Source organism: Girardinichthys multiradiatus, chromosome 11, assembly GCF_021462225.1.
Source record: "Girardinichthys multiradiatus isolate DD_20200921_A chromosome 11, DD_fGirMul_XY1, whole genome shotgun sequence".
NCBI lineage: Eukaryota > Metazoa > Chordata > Actinopteri > Cyprinodontiformes > Goodeidae > Girardinichthys > Girardinichthys multiradiatus.
The window spans coordinates 16,238,732-16,259,735 of record NC_061804.1 but is presented as its reverse complement, the minus strand read 5'-3'; the positions used below and the strand labels follow the sequence as shown (position 1 = coordinate 16,259,735).

Here is a 21,004-nt window from a genome sequence, read left to right as displayed (position 1 = left end):
CAGGCCATCATTTTCTTTGTGCTGGAGGAATATTATTGAGCCTTCCATCAGCTCTTGTCAAAGCTTGGTGAGCAATGAGTTCCAACCAGTAGAAGGTCTCAAAGCAAATGGCTTCCACGTTGTCATTTGCATTTGGGCGTTTGTGAGGCAGAGAAGATCTGTAAACATGACGCATGTGGAGTCACCTTAAAATGTGACTTGAAATACAAGAACGATGATCAACCTGGAGTATCAGCTGTCGCTTTACAGAAAAATGTATTATGGAGCTCCAGAGTGATGACTCAAACCCAGCATTTGTGCTCTTTTATTTATATATATAGATATAAAGCTTAATTTTGTTAATCACAATCAGCAGGTCAGACCCCAAAAAATACAATTGTAAGTCATAATCGGTTGGGAAAAGGTTGATTGGTGCATCTAATTTACACACTTAAAGTATCAAAAACTTAGTACCCATACTGTCCACAAGCTTCTTGCATTTAGTTTTTTCACTAATTCTGATTATTTTGTCCTAAGTTACTAAAAAGCTTTAGTAAAGCTTCCTTTGTAGGGAGCTTTTCTTAAAATCAGCTTGTATATAGATAACTGTAGATTAAGTAGCTTTATATTTTCAGAATATGCACTAGATGGAAACTCTTGCAACATGTAGTGTTGGCACATTTGCCCGCTCTTTCATCAGCACACGTAGCTGATGAAAATATGTCATGTTTTGTTAGTAAGCAGCAGCATGGTGGAAACCTGTGCACTGTGTCTTTAACAGGCTTCATGGGTTCATTGCCTTGTGCTTGGGGCATAGTGGGGAGGAGGATGGGACTTTGTTGACTGAAAGATGGAGCTTGATTGGTTGAGGGCAGTGACATCAGGCAGACAGAGGCCTGTGGTGTAAAATAACATCTCCATTTATGGGAGGAAGTGGACAGTGCCACTTTCTGGGAGAGGTGAGATTTATTTGTCTGTTATGGATCCCCTTTTGCTCTTTTTTAATCTTTTCTTTTGTTGTTTATGGTTAATTTCTTATTTATTGTTGTAATTTCTCTGTTGTTGTATGTTGTCATACTTTGATTAACTCTTCTTAATTTTAGTGATATTGTAAATATGTACTTTAATCCAGCATATATTTTCACCATGTCTCTTCATGTCTTAATCACATTCTGTTAAAAACATACTGATATTTAACATTTAATAACTTTTCATCCAGCATTACTGTCTGACTTTACATACGCCTAATTGTCAGAATCTCGTAAACACATTTTCACTATTGGGTATTTACTTAAAAAAAGGCCTTTTTAATTTCCCACCGAATTTATATATTTATATTTAAAATGTCTACATTGAGGGCAAAGTGGAACCAAAGTCCAATGCCTTGGCCAATAAAGCTGATTGTGACTATTTAACGCAACCTTCCACATACGTTTGCACCCCCAGGGTCTATTCATTTCACTGGGTCTCCATTCATGCTTTAACCTCACAGCAACAAAACAGAAACAAAAGCAGCCTCAGTCTCTAGACTTTACCTTTCATGTGACCACCCCCACTGTTTGCCGACTTGGTATCTACCGAGAGCAGGCAGTCCCCTCCCCTCCCTGAGTCAGATTTGTCTCCACTCCAAGGAAATGCAGTGTACCTTCGAGTCGGGTTAAAAAACTGGAGTTGCAGTCTTACTGCTGGACGCTAAAAGATAACATTTATTGAAATAGAGGCTTCACAGGAGGAGGTTGGCGCTTAAGTCTAGGTTAAGAAGTTATGATGAGGGTATTTCTGAAATTCTAGGAGATCCTTTGAACCCTTCTTCCAATGTTTCAGTGGTTGAGGCCATGGCCTCTCAGTCAGGGTAAGAAATGCACAAGTACTTGGCTTGGTACTTTTTTTTAAAATCTTGGTGTCTGTTTTTAGAGTAAAATGCTCCAATGTTAAATACTCCAGTGTCCAAGTTAGATTTTCTTTCTCTGTTTGCATGAGCTTGCATAATGGCTGCATGACTTAGGGCCTGTCCTGTATTCATGGTGATCAGATAACCATCAGCTCTGTCCTTTTTTTCTTGAATTTTCTTGAAGATGAGGCCTGGCTGTTATGTTGTGAGTTACAGAGAGACTGATGAGCTGATTAATTTAGCTGCAACGTGACTGGAGTTCTCAACTCTGGAGACTTTGACCTTTTAAGTTTGGCAGACTATTGATTTCACTACAGTTACACAGATCACATTAGTATTGAAACGTAGCTGAGACCTGAGAAATAAAGCGAGAGTTTTATTTAACTTTGTAACAGTCTACAAACTCTGACTTACTATTTTGTCAACAGATCAGTGCAGAAGGACTTGGGCCTCGGACGTGGGCATGTCCAAACATGCAAGTCAAAGCTTGACCTGAGTGGAACTTTAAACAATTATGTAACATCATATTTATCATCTGCTTGATATTGATTTTTCCAAAACAGATCTGAAATTATACGGGTTACTTTGAAGAATAGAGCTAAACTTGATCTAAAATAGGGGATTCAGGTTAGAATTAATATTTTGGACGTTTATGAGGATACAGGCAGTATGTGTAGATGGACGTAACTTAACAGGACCTTAACAGTTTCAAAGGTTCAATTAATATGAGAAGGGAAATATTTGTCTGCAAGTAAGTGCAAATGCTATTGCTTATTCTGAGGAATTATGAGTAAGACAGGAAACACGCCATCTACATTCCTTAAGTATTGACTTTAGAGCATTAGACAGACCTGTATGTTAACTATAAACTTGTTTCTTGTGTAGTGCGTAGATTTTTTAACTTGCTGCCTTGATTTTGCTGTTATCCTCTCACATAGTTGTTTTGTACATGGTGGTTATTTAGGTATTGTAGTTTTTTAGTAGGTTGAAAATTGTTGTAAATTATGTAGTGTACACAAACACATCAGATACAACCTTTCACCTACAAGAACTATTGTTCTCCAGGTCAGTTCAAAATATCCCTGCCGACCTTTTATAAACAGCAACGACAACCACTAATCCTGCAAGCTGTTATGTGGAATATTTTAAAATATTAGTGTTTTCCTCATCTCTAAATAACGTACTGAAGTTATCTCTATAGGGCTCTGGGCCAATTCAACCCTTTAGCAATTCGTCCTGCTATTTAGTACCAACATGTTGCCATTGGGTGCTGATCATTTCACCTCTTTTCATACCTTTGAAGGTTTTTTTGTTGTCTCGTATCCAGCCTTATTAAAAGCAGAAAATTGTGCTGTTTGGCCAACATTTTCCTACCAACTTGACAGGGAGACATTTTGTACCCGGTTTGACAATCAATGATTTGAAATAATTTTCTATATTCTACTCAGTCTACTGTAAAGAGATTTTAATATATGACCTCCATAAATGATATCTACCAGCAGTAGGTCATTTAGTGTTGTTTTGTTTTTAGCTGAGTTCTTAATCTTGCATGTTTTCTACGTGTCAAACGGAAATTGGGATCAGAGCGACAGCATAGGAGTAGAGAGTAGGATTTTCAGATAACTCTGTTTAAATTGAGTTAGAAGGTGTAGTTAGGAATTTCATGAGAATTTAATTTCATCTTTCTATAAAATACTGGTTTACATTAAAAAATGAGCTGCTGCGCTATAGTTTTTGTCCCTTGCTATAATATATGAATTGGCGGAGGGGTAAATTGAAATAAAGTCATTGCTTTTTGTAGCTTTATACAAAACTTTTTCTATCCATCCACTTAAACCATAGTGTATCATTTTATTTCCCATGGTAAATAAGTATTTGCAATACTTATAGAATATGATAAATAGCCATTCAATTACTTCCCGGCCTTTATTCATTTATTTTGATCCTAATCCCCTTTTGGGCCCAGTGATTCTTGTTAATTTGACAGCTTATGACCCCAGATCAAACCAAAATAAGTCTGAGCACCCTCCTGCTGGTAGATTATATAAATTGGAGTCATAAAACCATGGTAGACCGTTTATTATCTATTGAATCTTTCAAAGAGGGTACGAACTCTTGGTTTTTACAACATGACGCACAATCTGTACAAAATGTCCTGAGGCAAATGTGTCCATTATATACCCTAAAAACTTGGATATGTAATGGCCAAAGGTGCAAAGTGGTGAAAGGGTGGAATGCTCGACCTGTTGTGTCCTCAGTTCAGATGCTTGACAAAACTTTAATCTATAAAAAAGGTTTGCTTTGCCACAAATTTTTCTTTAACTGTTGTTCAGCCCAAGTTGCATTAGAACCTATTTTTATTCCCTTGTTTTTCACTTTTTGTTTGTTTAACTGGTTTTGGCAAAGGTTCAAAATCTAAAGCTGGCAGCTGCTTCATGTGTTCCTCCACGTTTCTGCTTTAGTTTGTTGAAACCAGCAACAGTCAGTTGAGCCTTGCATGTGTTGATTTCCTCTAGAGGTGTACCACAGTGACACAGAGTCTCATCCGTGCTCTTAAATGTCAACAGATCAGGTCAATTCATGGTCTAAATGGACCAGAGTCATGTTTATGAAAGGCCGTGCTTCTGGGGGCCTTTGATTAACATTGCGAGTCATTCACACAAGCAGCCCTACTCCCAGCTAACATCAACAAGCTCATTTACATTTTCATTACCCACCACTTTAGGAGACACCATCATTTAGTATCAGTTTCTCTCTGTGCAGTCAAAATGCATGGATCATTATTTCCCCATTGCTCTTTCTTAAATCACAGACAACATTTATAGCTTGAGACCTTCAAATGAAAGCTTATTGTCAGCTGTGAGGTAAAGGAGACCAAATAACTATCATTAAGTAGCGTTTACCCGAATGTGGCTTTAGTAAATCATCCACATAGTTAACTGTTGTAGACACTCAATGTCTGAAGGTGGTAATCAGCGGTCGGGTCAGTTGTAAGTTTGTCATCATGAAAACTGTTTCATAGCTGTGCTGTAAATGAAGTCCACAGATAATGCCCGTTCTGCATCTTTACTGATAAAACCATGTTCCATTTACTAGCTATAATTTGAATATTTCTCATTCATGAGTAAATCCAATCCAGTATGGTTTGTATTTGGAAGTGGCTTATGGCGTAAAACAGAAATTTGTTTTTAAAAACGTACAGTTGAGACTCACTGACAGGTTGGTGAACAAACGTTGGCTTGTGAAAACACTGTTCTGATTCTGTTTCATTTGGCGTTATTGCTGATAGACTTGTTCCTAACAGGAAACTCAGAGTTTCAGACATACGCTTCCCAGTGTCTTGTGTTTTCATGTTGGATTTCATTCTCATTTTCTTAGTAATACTTTGTAGAGACGTAAGATACCTGTATGTGGTGTGCTCAGTAATCTAGGAGGAGTCTGGGTGGTTCCTGCACAGTCGCACTTTGTCAACAGGCCTAAACTCATTGTTTTCATTGAAGGATTTACAAGTGGTCAATTTAAACTGGTAGACAACAAGCTGAACTGAAATGAAATTGTTCCCGTTTTCAAAACTGTGTGGCTGCTTCCTGCTAAATGTTGTGCACAGAAAAGAGAAGACTCATTGGTCCTTTAGTGAGATTGGCTTTACATAACTCTGTTTTGTCTAAAAACCTGTTTTAATCAAATCAGTTATAATGTCAGATGTGAAGTCAGGTATGTAAATATAAACTGCTGTTTGCAGTGTCATGCTATAAAACTGGCTCAAGTGTTTTTGTAATGCATTATGGGTGTATAATGAAAGACATTTTAGAACAATAGTGCGTCAGGTCTTGGACTTTCAAGGTGAAATGTCATAAAAATAAAGGGAAGAATAAAAACATGTTTTTATGCAATGGAACTGTGGGATTGGTTTCAAGGTTACATTTTATGTACAGTACAGACCAAAAGTTTGGACACACCTTCTCATTCAAAGAGTTTTCTTTATTTTCATGACTATGAATATTGCAGCTTCACACTGAAGGCATCAAATCTATGAATTAACACATGTGGAATTATATACTGAACAAAAAAGTGTGAAACAACTGAAAATATGTCTTATATTCTAGGTTCTTCAATGTAGCCACCTTTTGCTTTGATTACTGCTCCACACACTCTTGGCATTCTGTTGATGAGCTTCAAGAGGTAGTCACCTGAAATGGTTTTCACTTCACAGGTGTTCCCTCTCAGGTTTAACAAGTGGGATTTCAAGCCTCATAAATGGGGTTGGGACCATCAGTTGTGTTGTGCAGGAGGTGGATACAGTACACAGCTGATAGTCCTACTGAATGGACTGTTAGAATTTGTATTATGGCAAGAAAAAAGCAGCTAAGTAAAGAAAAACGAGTGGCCATCATTACTTTAAGAAATGAAGGTCAGTCAGTCTGAACAATTGGGAAAACTTTGAAAGTGTACCCAAGTGCAGTCGCAAAAACCATCAAGCGCTACAAAGAAACTGGCTCACATGAGGACCACCCCAGGAAAGGAAGACCAAGAGTCACCTCTGGTGCGGACGATAAGTTCATCCGAGTCACCAGCCTCAGAAATCACAGGTTAGCAGCAGCTCAGATTAGAGAACAGGTTATTGCCACACAGAGTTCTAGCAGCAGACACATTTCTAGAACAACTGTTAAGAGGAGACTGTGTGAATCAGGCCTTCATGGTAAAATAGCTGCTAGGAAACCACTGCTGAGGACAGGCAACAAGCAGAAGATACTTGTTTGGGCTAAAGAACACAAGGAATGGACATTAGACCAGTGGAAATCTGTGCTTTGGTCTGATGAGTCCAAGTTTGAGATCTTTGGTTTCAACCATCGTGTCTTTGTGCGGCGCAGAAGAGGTGAATGGATGGACTCTACATGCCTGGTTCCCACCGTGAAGCATGGAGGAGGAGGTGTGATGGTGTGGGAGGGCTTTGCTGGTGACACTGTTGGGGATTTATTCAAAATTGAAGGCATACTGAACCAGCATGGCTACCACAGCATCTTGCAGCAGCATGCTATTCCATCCTGTTCGCGTTTAGTTGGACCATCATTTATTTTTCAACAGGACAATGACCCCAAACACACCTCCAGGCTGTGTAAGGGCTATTTGACCAAGAAGGAGAGTGATGGGGTGCTGCGCCAGATGGCCTCCGCAGTCACCGGACCTGAACCCAATCGAGGTGGTTTGGGGTGAGCTGGAACGCAGAGTGAAGGCAAAAGGGCCAACAAGTGCTAAGCATCTCTGGGAACTCCTTCAAGACTGTTGGAAAACCATTTTATGTGACTACCTCCTGAAGCCCATCAACAGAATGCCAAGAGTGTGCGTAGCAGTAATCAAAGCAAAAGGTGGCTACTTTGAAGAACCTAGAATATAAGACATATTTTCAGTTGTTTCACACTTTTTTGTTCAGTATATAATTCCACATGTGTTAATTCATAGTTTTGATGCCTTCAATGTGAAGCTGCAATATTCATAGTCATGAAGATAAAGAAAACTCTTTGAACGAGAAGGTGTGTCCAAACCTTTGGTCTGTACTGTATATATTCCATTTTTAGACAGAAGTTGAAATTTCCACAGTTGTACTGGAAAATATGAACATAAAGTTATTTTCTTTAAAATTCCAGTTACCAAAGTTGGATGTTTTTCACCAATCCTTACCTCAGAATCCAATATGTCTGCTTTGCACATAAAAACATTGTAAAAAGAAAACAGTTTTAATGACATTTTGGGTGGTTTTTATCTTAGGAAATCTTAAATTTTGCTGTGTGTTTGAAAGTACAAAATGCAGAGAAGACCATTGTTACCAGTTTAGTCTCGTTCCTGACAATAACCGTTAGAAAATTCCCACAGTTTTTTTTTTTCTTCTTCTTTTTTTTGAGTGTGAAACAAGAACGCAGCACAACCAATAGTGTGCTACTGCAGTATGGCATTTGGTATTACTACTACACCTTTTGCTTCTGTGTTTTGATTAAAGATGGTGTTCAAATAGAAAACAAGGAGCAAAGTGGTGTTTTTAAACTATTTTTATGGGGTCAATGATAACTAGCTGACCTTTGACATTTTTTTTTTATCTCTTTTATGCAGCTCCGCAACAGTTTAATCCTTTTTGTGCTACAAAGAAAGAACAAACAGACCGCTATTGTGAAAATAATCATGATGCGTTTGTGTCAAGACGAAGATTAAGCAAGTTTCTTACGATATTACATCAGTACTTGGGGTTGTGGTGCATAATGAAATTGACCATCTGCACAGGAGGATTGTTTACAGTAGAAGTCAGAAACTCATCTTTGTGTAGATAAGCCTAAGCTTATTAGAGGCTACTTTCTCCACTGGCCGTCTCAGTTATTGTCTCATTTTAGTCTCGTCAGGTCTGTAGCAGTAAAAAAAAAAATGGAAATATCACTTCCTGCATTTATGTACCAGAGCATATGTGTGATGGCAGTCTGAAAAATTTGGCAATGTTTTTATAAAATAATTTTTGGGGGAAAACAAAAAGGGGGTTTCCTGCATACTGCTGCTTCCTCTGCAACCTGTCATTGTTTTTCTAAGATTATATTATCTGGCGTAGCATGTTTTTTTGTTGACTCGATGCTCTGCTTTGTGTTGACAGCAACATGAACCGTGAGGACCGGAATGTGCTCCGAATGAAAGAAAGAGAAAGGAGAAATCAAGAAATACAACAGGGAGGAGGAGAGGCCTTTCCAGCAAATTCCCCCCTCTTCCCTGAACCCTACAAAGTGGTTAGTGTGGGTTTGTTTTGCTCTTTGTTTTACTGCCGGTGTGTAATTGATCAGTTAAGAGTAAAAACTGCATTATCAGGTGCTTTCACGGCAGTGCAGTTTTTGTCACTTTAAGTTCCTGCTTCATCACCTTGTTTACAGTCTACGTGATGAAACAGGAAAACCCAAGATACGTTGTTTTGTCCCAACATGTCCAAAAAGTCCACTGAAAGTGATACTCCACCTTGTTTTAATAGAGATCATCTCCAAGATTAAAGTGTGTGTTATAATGACATGTCACAAACAATATTAGATGCCCAACTGTAGTGATTTGAGTAATTATTAACAGACTTTCAAATCAGAAAATGCAAAGAGTTTGCTGACAGCACAGGCTAATCAGCTGTTAAAAGTAAACAAAGCGGCACGCTACGTCTCTGCCGCACTTCCTCCCATGTCTTCCGCTTATACCTGCATGCAAAAATGTAGGCCAGCCAGCTCCTCTCAGCCAGTATACTTGTAAAGAGGATTTAAGTCCTCTGAACCAGCTCTAATCTTTGCCACTAACCAGATTTGAGCAGATGTAAGTGGCTCCTCTCCCTTAGCCAGGGCTACCCATCAGAGACGCACTAAGGAATGTGTTCTGACAGGTTGGGAATAGAAAAGCCACCAGAGGTGAGTGTGTGTATGTGTGTGTGTGTGTGTGTTTTGACCACAACAAAGTAAAAGATGAAAGCTGGGATTAATGACAGAAAACTCCTCGACCTTGACCTTTACCAATGAAATACAGTTTCACTCTGCAGAATTTCTCAACGTTTCTTAGAGAGTTGCTTTTAAATATACGTCGATTTGAGTGATGGAAGTTGTGTGGATCAAAAATGAAAGAAATCAGCCCTTAAAGTCACCGAATGTCTGTAGTTTGTACATCTTGCCAACTGCTAGTATGAGCCTTATGTAAGCTTTAGTTTGACTTTGACTGTCATGCTTCACTAAGTGGAAGTTTACAGCGTTATGCTTTAAAGCTTGTGTGCACACACAGCTGCAGCTGTGGCCTCCCGGATCTAAACCAGTACAGCAGAAACGTTTTTATAGTGCAGAGTTTATGTGCTTGCTCATTCGTGCAGAGTGAGGAGCATTTAACTTTCTATAAACGCTGCTGCATGTAGTGCATTTCATTCTAATTGAAAACATACGACATATGACCAAAGCCAATCAAATCAGACTCCTTTAACCCAATTGTGCCTAGATCTAACAAAACCCAAAGAAGATAAAAAGCATGTTAAGTGTTCTTGTTTCCAGGTACGTTGTGTCTTTTCTAAAACAAATATCTAAATATAAGTAGACATTAGGTTAAAGAAACTCTGGAAACAAGTAGGTATTTTGTGATATCCTGTTGTGGAAGTGTGATGCTTGACTGGACAATGTATTTGTGGGTCTTCATTTGTGGGTCCAAATTAAGATTGTGTCCATTTGGCTTTCAAGGGGTTCTTGTTTGACTTTTTTTTTTTTTTTTTTTAGCAGTTTAAAAAAACACGACTTTGAATTGGAACATTTTGTCCCAGTTATGACCTTTGAATGGATGTGGTTGGTTACAAAGTGCTATACAATCAGTTTTACACAATGACTCATTGTTTAATATGTTCACACAATATTTATATTGCTGCACAACTCATGTACTCTGCAAACACAATGAGACATGTTGCAATCATGCATCGCTACAAACCTTTAACTAAACTGTAATGTTTCCAGTTGTTGAAGATAACTAGAATTCTTTTGTTTTAGTTTGAATTGTTTTCACTTTTGTCCAGAAAATTACTTATCCACCATAACTTTGTCATTTCTGTTCACACTACCAACTAAAACCAACAAACTAGAAGAAAATAGGTGCTGCTACTCTTCCTTTAGCTGTGCTAATGAGACCCAGGCTCCATGCTAGCAGGAGGGGGTGGAGTGCACGTTATGACCAACTCAGTAACATTTCCTGCTGCAGATAACGGCTTGAGTTTCCTCACCCTCAGTGTGAATCTGTCAAACAAAATAGAGGTGAGACTGCATGTGAAACTGGAGACTTTGCACAGGCTGCAAACAAATCAACTGGAACCCACGGCCATCAAAGTGATTGATTAACCTCTGCGCCGAGGTTGTGGTCTGACCCACAGTTCAGAAAGGCTGTTCAGAGCTCAGTATGAGCAAACTGTGGGTTGATGAGGCTCTTCGACCATTTCTATTCAGGAAAGTTTCTTAATCTACAAGACTCACTTCTGTCAGTCGGCCCCAAAGCAGCTGTGGCTACAACATAGCTAACCACTATCAGTGTGTGAATGTGAGTATGAATGGGTGGATGACAGATCGTAGTGTAAAGTGCTTTGGGGTCTCTGGGGACTGGATAAAATGCTAGTGCAGGCCATTTACCATTTATGACTAGTGATTTAACTGTTGGCTTCCTTTGTTAAATGAAGCAGGGAAATTCGGTTATCATTTTTGGTAAGTTTAGAAATATATGAAGTAGCATTTTGTGCCATATTCTGATTTCTATTTAAGAAATAAATATTAGGAGAAGATATAAAACCGGTATTTAAAATATTCTTTCTACCCTCTCTGTCGTTAAAGCAGAGGTGATGTCACACAGTGTGAGGCAGAGAGCAGTTGCTGTGTAACCAGGGGTTTTAAAACAATGACATTATTAAGCAGTTCTTTTTAACAGTCTTTTAGCATCTTATGTCAAGCCACCTTTGTTTATAAGCACTTTAAAAACAGCAAAACTGACCAAAGGGCTGAGCAGATATCATATTAAAACATAAATACAAGAAGATGCAGAAATTATCTGACTAGTCATCAGCTGAGTTCACTGTGCATCTCTATTAAGTTTCTGTGTTTCCAAAGTGAACCCAATAAGGTAAAATTGTACCAATAATTCTTTTTGTTTTCCACAGATTTTTCTTCCTGTTTGTGAGTTATCTATAGCCTTGGCATTACTGATTGCTTTCTATCATTTTCTTCTGTCTTCAGGTCAGCAAAGCAGATATACTGTCCAACCGTATTCAGAGCATGTTGGGCAATTACGACGAGATGAAAGAGCCGATTGGTGACACTCTTCCAAAGCTTCCGGGTAAACCTTCAAACAGCTCGTCTTCCTCTGAAGAGAAGTCCGGCCCGCCTTTATTTGGCGGGGACCAGCGTGGTATTGGTAGTGGAGGTGGTAGCCAGAGCAGTAAGTGGACTCCTGTAGGCCCAGCAGCGGGAGGATCTTCATCTCAGTCACAGAAACGTTCCGGAACCGCAGGCGGACACAGTAGCCTGAGGAACAGCGGCAGCAGTAGCGGCAGCAGCAGTAGCCAGAGAGGAGAAGCGCGAGAAAAGAAATCCAGTAAGCACAGCGGAGGCTCGGAGCACTCAAAGTCACACACTTCAAGTCCAGCGAAGGGTTCGTTGAGTTCCTCTGGCAGCCACTCACGAAGCTCCTTGTCTGCTGAGCAGCATCACCCTAAGTATCGCAACAAGTCACCTAGAGACAGGGAGGCCAACTGGGATTCCCCCTCACGGGTTCACACATCATTCCCTAGTGGACAGCACTCGAGTCAAGCCTTCCCTCCATCTCTCGTCAAGCCCAGCTCAATGCTGCAAAAGCCCACAGCTTACGTGCGGCCTATGGATGGCCAAGAAACGGCGGAACCCAAGAGCTTACAATCCGAAAGCTACGGCGGGCAGTCTCACAGCAGCACCATGGGAGAAGTGAAGTCCATCGGCAAAGCTTCCCTTACAAAACTCAAGATCCCCTCACAGCCTGTTGAGGTAAAACTTTATCTACAACACTTAAGTCTCCTTTCAGGGTTATCAGCATTCAGTGAATGTATGTGCACATACACTGGCAGACCAGTAGAAAAGGACCTCTTCATGACTTTGAGGATAAACAGAACGTGTTCCAGCATTCTTAAAGCCATTCTAACAGCAGTGGTTTTGTTTGAAACATACATTCTCTTTTAAAAAAATTTAAAAAAAGCTCTACAGTATTGTACACTAGGTTTGAATAAACTATTGCGTCTCACAAAATGTCTATAGGATGACTCGTGGTGCTCTGAATGCAAACCTCCTCACCTGTTGTACTGAGATCATGCTTATGAAAACATCAGCTAATCATGACGATGATGATTCTCTCAACAGGGATCCGGTGATGCCAACTGTGTCGACGAAATCCTAAAGGTATGTAAAAACTATTTTTCTTTTTAAATAGTTCATCTTTCAGCTTTACAGTAAACAGAGGGAAAAATGTCAACTGACTGAAATAATTCAGCTTCACCCTGGGCCTAATCTCAGATTTTGTGTGTGCATGTGGGTTTTTCCTCAATTCTTTTTATTTTTTCCTTCCTTCAGGAAATGACTCAGTCATGGCCTCCTCCACTTACAGCCATCCACACTCCCTGCAAAACAGAGCTCTCCAAGTTTCCATTCCCCACCAAGGTCAGCACCAGGAGTTTAACTACTTATTTAATTTATTATCTGATTGTTCCATGAGGGCAGTCATGCTTTCTCGCTTTTATGGGAAAAAAACCAACCTTATTTTGTAAAATTATTCTAATAATTATTATAATTATAATTAAAAGCAAAAACAATAAAACTAAATGTGTATGTGTTTGTTATTTACTGCAGGATGCACACTCTTTTCAAAGTGGACATAGTAAGTTTCACAATTCAAATCCGTATTTGAATTTTCTGTGTGTACGTACTGGGTTTCTATAGATTTTCCTTTTAATTATCTTTGTCTTAGAGCGAGGCAGTTCTTCAAAGAGCTCCAGCAGCCATCAGCCTAAAGAAAGCACGTAAGTGGTTTATCTTTCTGTAGTTATCCTAGCTTGTCAAAAGTGCATGTTTGTTGTTTTTCTTCATTGATTTAGAATAAACGACATTCATTTTCCTGGGCTTAGTTAACTTGAAAGAAAGCTCAGGCAACTGAAGATTCAGTGAAGCATTTAAAGCTTTTATCTTTTTGAAATTTTGTCTTGCTCAGCATGCTGAAAGAAGATTTAATAGTAAGCAGCAGTGAGGACAGCGATGGAGAACAAGAATCCAAGAACGCCTCAAGGAACACGTCAGCAAGGTGAAGTGCACAACATAAAAAATTTATGTTTCGGATTGTTTTTTTTATTTATTTGTTCTGCAAAAGTGTTTGTTTGAGTCCGTCCACTTTTGATTCATATTTAGTTTTTTAGCTTTGGGGTTCAGCTATGCTTATCTTGGGACACCATATTGTCTTTAACTAGCAATGATAGTCTATACAAGCTGTCGTGTTGGTCATTTTATGGTTACCTGTGGTCCTTGATTTAGTTCTAACAAATCGTCTTATATGAATAAACACATTCAACATTTAGCATCAGTTTTTCAAGTGCAAAATATAATTATTTTCTAAAATGTTAACTTAATAAGATTAATAAGTGGTGTTCCTTTAGTTTTCAAGCCATAAATATCAGTGGTTTTTTTTGTCCAGTTAAACTTACAAACAGCCAAATTTGTCTGTCTGAGGTTGTAAGCAAGGGAATTTGTTAAAGCCATTTTTTAGGCCAGCTGACCAGTGGTGCACAGCAACAAGTAGCAAAAGGGCAGTTCAGGTTTTCCAAAACAATAGCTTTTTAAAAAGCTAGTATACCTGGATACTGATACTGAGTCTATGCCTAATTACCATATAAAGTTCAGTTTGTTTGTTTTTTTATTGAATATTCATAAGAATCGTATTACTTTTTGGTGAACTTTATTTATTTACCCAAATCTGTTGTACATAATCTGTTTTGTCTACCCATGTTGCCTTTATATAGCAATTGTTGCTGATAAAAAAAACGTTCAACGTAATCTGCCAGTAGTTGTACCTGGGAGTGCTGATGTGCAAATTGGACTTTTTTTTTTTTCTGTTGAACCATATTCTAGACATTAACAGGATTTTATTTTTTATTATACAAATTTAAGAAAGGTCAAGCTGGCACAAGTTAATAATTAGATTTCAAGTTTAACCACAGCACTTCTGATTTGATTCAACGTGGTATTTTATTTGGCTCTGTCATCCAATGACTGCACGTCAAATTCTGTTTTAAATTTTTTTTAACAAAGCGTAAATGTTACCTAAAAGCCAATTTAAATGTATTATCTCCTCATAGACTAAGATAAGTACATTTACCTGTTATTTATAAGAGTTTTACCACCTGCCTGTTTCTGTCCATCAACAGCAATAACAGTGAAGCTGCCGAGCCAACCAGGGACGACTCCAGCAGCCACAGCGGCTCGGAGAGCAGCTCTGGTTCCGACAGCGAGAGCGAAAGCAGCACGACAGACAGCGAAGCTAACGAGCGCCCGCGGACCGCCTCTCCTGAAGTACTCATTTTATTCTAACTTTGTATTAAACTGTGAGGCTAAGAATCACATTTTATATGTAAGTTACAATATCATCAAAAAGTTAATTTATCGTTTATTCGTTATTAAATTCACAAAATGAAACTTGTATATAGATTACCACACATTGATATATATATGAAGGTTTTTTTCTTTAAATTTGGATGATTATGGCTTATAGCTAAGGAAAACCTAAAGTTCAGTTTCTTAGAAAATTAGGATATTATATACAGTAGGACATATACAGAAAGGGAGGAAATGGCCATTTTACTGCCTACATAACCATGACTTATCATTGGCCTGCAGACAGTTATTGACATAAAACATGGGTGATATGGAATTAAAATATAATCACTATAGAAGCTAGATTTGTTTTAATACAAACTACTAAACTGATGATAAAGGTTTTCTATTCTAAATTGAGTCTTTTTGACAGTAAATCTGTTGCTGCATACTGAGCCCAGCAACCATGACTATTGCTCTAAAACCTACCCAATATAAAATAGGCTTTAAGCAGCAAATACAACAAACTCAATATTGCAAACATCAATAATTAGTTTATTTTTATCTCGACAAATTGCAATTTTATCACAATAATATTACTTATAATAAAAATTATAATTGCCCTACAATTGCTAAACAAGCTGGCTGTTGGCATTGCTTTATCTAAGCATATTAAAGGAAAGTTAAGGGGAAGGAAAATGTGTGGAATAAAAAGATCTGTAAACTAACTTTTCAATTATATTCTAACTTATTGAGATGCACCTGTAGAATGTCTTTTTTGTGTCCAGAATAATCTTTTTAACTTTTTGACTTCCTAAGAACCTTTTTTAATTCTGCGGTGTGGTGTCTGTTTTAGCCTGAACAGCCTGTGACCAACAAGTGGCAGCTGGATAACTGGTTCAAGAACGTTCCAGCAAAATGTAAGAAAGAAGGCCGAGATTACAGGTCAGAGGACTCAGCACCACCACCACCTAGCAGGGAAAAGGGTGCAGAGGGTGGCCGTGGCCGACAGAAGTCCCCCGCCCAGAGCGAAGGTGGCACAAATCCTAGAATACGAGTTGGTAAAAAGCAGCCTAAAAAGTCGGAGAAGCCTCCTGTGGTGGAGGAACCCAAGGGAGGTCTAAAAGTGGAGACCGAGCCAGCTCCAGAGATACCTTCTCACCGGCCGATTGCCCCCACCAAAGGCTCACGCAAACCAAGCATCAAAAAAGAATCCAAGTACTCTCCCAGGCCCCCGTCAACTTCCGTCAATACCACTACAGACAAACGCAAGACCAAGGCACCCACCAAGACCCCTCAGTCTCGTGAAATTATTTCTACAGACTCTTCTTCATCAGATTCAGAGGAAAACGATAGCATCCCATCCTCGTCGCAGACTCCCAAGTATACGGAGAGCATCAGGACCCCCGTGTGTGTGTTTTCTCCTGTGTTGTCTCCGCTCAGTGACCCCGAGGAACGCTACCCCACAAGACAACCTCAGCAGCAGGTTTTACTCGTCAAGATTGGTTAGTCACGACTGCTTATATGTCTTACAAAAAAAATTTCTTCTGTCCGGCGCCCTTGTATGTTTTCATAACTGAGGCTTTCCTTTATTTTGGACAAAATGAACCTTCCCTTTCCTTCCTATTTCCCATAGATCTCAGCTTGCTGTCGAGGATCCCAGGGCGGACCTACAAGGAGCCTGCAGAGATTAAAGTGGAGAGGGAAGACTCTCACGACCGAGAAAGCAGCAAGGACATCAGCAAGCAGAGCAAGTCCAAGAGGAAACACAAGGTAGTTTCTTTTTTTGTTGTGTGTCATTTAATTTCTTTTTTAACCACCAAGAGGTTTAATTTCATAACAATGTTTTGTAACAATTTTATTTAAACACGTGAAATAAAAGACCAAATTAAAAACTACCCCTTCTCCACTCTTAGGCACTCAAAATCTTCAGTTGATTTCCTTTTTTTGAGTTTATTGTATTTTAGCTTAACTATTTTTGTTGCAGTTTTAATACTAGATATTTTTACATATGCATACCATAAATATTTTTACATTTGCATTTAGATAGCTATAATAATAAATAAACAGATTTAAATGCACACACAGGTGCATCTCGATGAACTAGAACATCATCAAAAAGTTTATTTAGATTTACTACAGTGATTTCAAATGTTTTTGTTAATTTTGTTGGTTATGGCTAACCAGTCAAGTCAAGTTTATTTATATAGCGCTTTTCAGCAACAAGGCACTCAAAGCGCTGTACACAAGGAAAATCATTACAATGATACAGAAAATCAAACACAGAAAAACAAATCAAATGACATTAATAATCCTTGGGGGTTTACTGGTAAGAGCTGGTTCTAATCCAATCTTTCTAATAGAGGTAATTAGCTCATTAACTCTTCTAACAGCTAATGTTTACCCAAAATCTGTTTTCTTATAACAGTATAATATTACCGTATTTTCCACACTATAAGGCGCACCTTCAATGAATGGCCTATTTTAGAACTTTTTTCATATATAAGGCGCACCAGATTATAAGGCGCATAGAATAGAAGCTACTGCAGTCAAACGTTTGACTGGGGTTGCGTTATGCATCCACTAGATGGAGCTGTGCTAAAGAGAATGTCAACAAAACAGTCAGATAAGTCAGTCAGTCAAACTTTATTAATACACTACAAACCAGCGTTCTGATAACTCCATTCACTCTCATGGTAAGGTCTCCTCTACATAGAATTATATTGAATAGAGCCAACCGCACGTTAGGAATGCATTGGAGTCTATGAAGTTGAAGTTGAAATCAAACGTTAGTTAAAACGTGAAAGGGAACTTTTCCCTGATTCAGTAAACACGTAAAAGAAACAGTTTGATGCACTAAATCAAACGTTAGTACTGTTAACCTTTCCTGTTTCTGTCCCCTGACCGTAGTCTGATGACACAGGGGAGACGCTTTCTCCAGGGCCGAAGTTACTAGTTTCCTCGGGGTTAACTCCCTCACTCATACGTTGCTGAGCATCAAAACACTGAGTTGTTGACGAGATTCGGGGTTCTTTTTAATGACTTTGCAGCACGTAAAAACACAGGGCTTACAGACTCAAACACCGCTGCTCCGGTCGCCATCTCTACCCACCCCACACACACAATAATACCGACGTCACTCCTTCACTCTTGATTCTCAGCTACGGCAGCACACAGCGCCACCTCTGTCCGGAGGAGTAATGTCAACATCTTCCATACACACACACACAAAACATACACCCCACACACTGAGCTTCTAATCACATACAGTTCAGGCAATTCCTGCAACAGTACATTCAAACGTTATACACACACAAGTGGTGTTGGACTAGGAATAAGCACAGTACAGGTGTTTACCGCTATTACTTCGGCGACACCCCTGACTACGGTAGCCGTAATGCTGCAAGCGGTGCGGCTTTGTAGTTTACCAGTCGTACTGAAACATTTTGACAGAGCGCCGTGTACAACCAGTATGGATCAACCAATTAACCAATTGATCCATATATAAGGTGCTCCGGATTACAAGGCGCACTGTCATTTTTTTTCAAAATTAAAGGTTTTTAAGTGCGCCTTATAGTGCGGAAAATACGGTACATAAGAGCAATAAAATTGAGTGCAGTATTCAAACATATGTAATTGTAAAGTTAGGTGGAAGGAAAAGGTTTGATTAAAAAAGGGGCACAAACTACAGAGATAGTCACAGCTTTAAGAGGATTGTGGTGAATCCAAACCAACCGAACAATGCAGATGATCTGAAGGCCGCTGAACAACCTGGGCTTCCTTACCATCCCAGCAGAGCCATAGGCTGATGGCCTTCATGCCTTGCGGCACTGATGCAGCAATTCCTTGATAAGAAACTCCAGTCAAGCATTGAGTGCTCATACTTTACATGGACATACTTCACGGAAGGGCAACGTTTCTATACGTAAAGAATGTAGTTGTCTAATTTAGTATTCTTTTTTTCTAGGAACGGGAATTTTGAACAGATCTAGGCTACTCCTCCACAATGCATTGTGACTATATTGTCATGGCAACAACTGTGTGCACAACATTTATCTCATAAGGACTGGAGTAATTGTTGGCTAATATATTCCAGTTGTTCTGAGTTTACACTTTTGATGCCAATGTGATATTCAGTTTGTTGGAGGGAGTCTCCATGCAGTACATGAGGCCCACACCTGACACAGGTTGCAGGAGCCAAGAGGCTAAAGTTTCTAACGAGGGTATAAGATATACATGAATACAGTGTAGTAAATAATATGTATACATAATCTATGTATTTATTGATATTGCTCCAATATTTATCAATATTATCAAAATCAGTGTTTTCCAATATCATGCAGTGCTATTGTAAGCTTTACCAAAACAAGTGTCTCCAGAAACTCTGCATGTGGACGTCGGGTGCAAATGGAGGAGAAAAATGAGTTTCTCAAAATATCCATATTAGAGCATGCAGAGCCATGCTATAAAAAAAAGAAATAATTCTAAAAGAAAGGTTATCTTTCACTATTGCAAAAACTGTGCTATGTAATACTTAATAGAAGTTCATAGGTTGAAAAAGACAAACACACAAACCTCTAATAAATCAAAGTATTCCTGTGAGTTATTGATAGTTGTCTTTCTTCTTTTTAGACCGACGAGGAAGGCTCAAAGCCAGAGAGTAAGCGATTCAAGCCTGACGATAAAACTCAGTCTCCTCATAAAACCAGCAGTAAAGAGTGAGTATTATGTCTATTTCCCCTAATAATGATTCATTCTACTCTGACCCTGCCGGTACAACACCACTACCTCATTTTGTAATGGAAGATAACAAAGCTTTCCACGTGTTTTTCACTTCTCTTACCATTCAGAAAATAAACCCTTTAACCTTAAACGGGAAAGTCACAATATATATGAACTTGTGTTTTACAACTTGCTCTCAGTTGCACTGGTTATCCTCTGCTTGATTGCCTAATGTTTGAGCTTAGTTGTGAATTGCCTGTGATGTTAACATTTAACCTTCCACTGTGAACATTTTCATAGTAAGAGCTCTACAGCTGCAAAACAGGGCTGTTAATATGGATTTCTATTCCACCAGGTCAAAGAGACCTTTAGAGAAGAAAGAGGAGCCTGTACCCTCTCCTTCCATATCCGGTCCTCAGCGGACGCCTAAGTCAGAGCATCCGAGCCGAAAGGGGACAGTCAACCAGTCATCCACGTTGCTATCAAGCGGCAGCACAAGTAAAAAAGCAGTGAGCCACAGCAGCAAGGGCAGCTCCACCTCCAAACACAAAAAAGGAGAGGACAAGGGACGCAGCACACGCGAGGGCAAGGTTGATGTGAGTAACGTGTTTTTTGTCATCATAGATACCATATTCATAGAATCTTAACACATTGTCTCTGTTCTTTCATTGCATTGAAAGCATTTTTCTTTCCTTTAAGTTATTTGTCTTGTCGTTTACTGTCTCTGCAGGAGAAAATATCATCTAACCAAATGGCTGTGCCCCCTCTTCCCACGGATGGTTCTAGGTCTCAGAGATCCAAGATGCTGTTTGAGGACAGGTAAAGAGGAGATCTTTCCACTTTAGAAAAGTCCCCAGTGGGACAAAGAGACCTGTTGTGGGCCTCTGGGATTGCCTTTGTATGTATGAAACAGTAGGAGGTTAGGGAGGTCATTAGTTGATTTGCCTGCATCCCTGAAAAAGTCTTGACATTTCCATTATGAAAGACTATCTGATGAGTCTCTGTGTCATATTTAGCCTGTTTAGGAAAGAGATTTAATAAGTTTAGAGGATATTAATAAAATTTGTGTTTTAACATGCTTACAACTCTGTTTCAGGGTTCATTCCGCTGATCACTACTTACAAGAAGCTAAGAAACTCAAGCACAATGCAGATGCACTGGTAAGAATTACTTCTATAATTTGTAATGTTTGTCTCATGCATAAGTTGGAGGACTGTTAAACAAGTTTGAAACCAGCTTGGAACACATAATATTGAACTTTAAGGAGTGTTTGACCTGTTTCTTCTGATGGTGGGAA

The 21,004-nt window shown here is 39.0% G+C and overlaps 1 protein-coding gene across 4 annotated transcripts in view; it reads left to right on the top strand.

Annotated features, from left to right (window-relative positions):
• The window catches only part of aff4 (AF4/FMR2 family, member 4), a 35,094-nt gene that overhangs the window by 7,279 nt on the left and 6,811 nt on the right, over nt 1-21,004 (top strand). For 2 of the 4 annotated variants that reach the window (XM_047379044.1, XM_047379043.1), the window contains exons 2-15: nt 8,502-8,637; nt 11,617-12,399; nt 12,769-12,807; nt 12,979-13,065; nt 13,255-13,282; nt 13,373-13,424; nt 13,613-13,702; nt 14,820-14,964; nt 15,842-16,490; nt 16,622-16,758; nt 19,618-19,703; nt 20,063-20,303; nt 20,438-20,526; nt 20,804-20,867. In XM_047379044.1, coding sequence (XP_047235000.1) covers nt 8,506-8,637; nt 11,617-12,399; nt 12,769-12,807; nt 12,979-13,065; nt 13,255-13,282; nt 13,373-13,424; nt 13,613-13,702; nt 14,820-14,964; nt 15,842-16,490; nt 16,622-16,758; nt 19,618-19,703; nt 20,063-20,303; nt 20,438-20,526; nt 20,804-20,867 — 2,622 coding nt within the window. In that variant the 5' untranslated portion in view covers nt 8,502-8,505. Of the gene's footprint in view, nt 1-1,626; nt 1,832-8,501; nt 8,638-11,616; nt 12,400-12,768; nt 12,808-12,978; nt 13,066-13,254; nt 13,283-13,372; nt 13,425-13,612; nt 13,703-14,819; nt 14,965-15,841; nt 16,491-16,621; nt 16,759-19,617; nt 19,704-20,062; nt 20,304-20,437; nt 20,527-20,803; nt 20,868-21,004 lie in introns of those variants that run through there. The other 2 variants (XM_047379042.1, XM_047379041.1) reach the window with 2 other exon arrangements.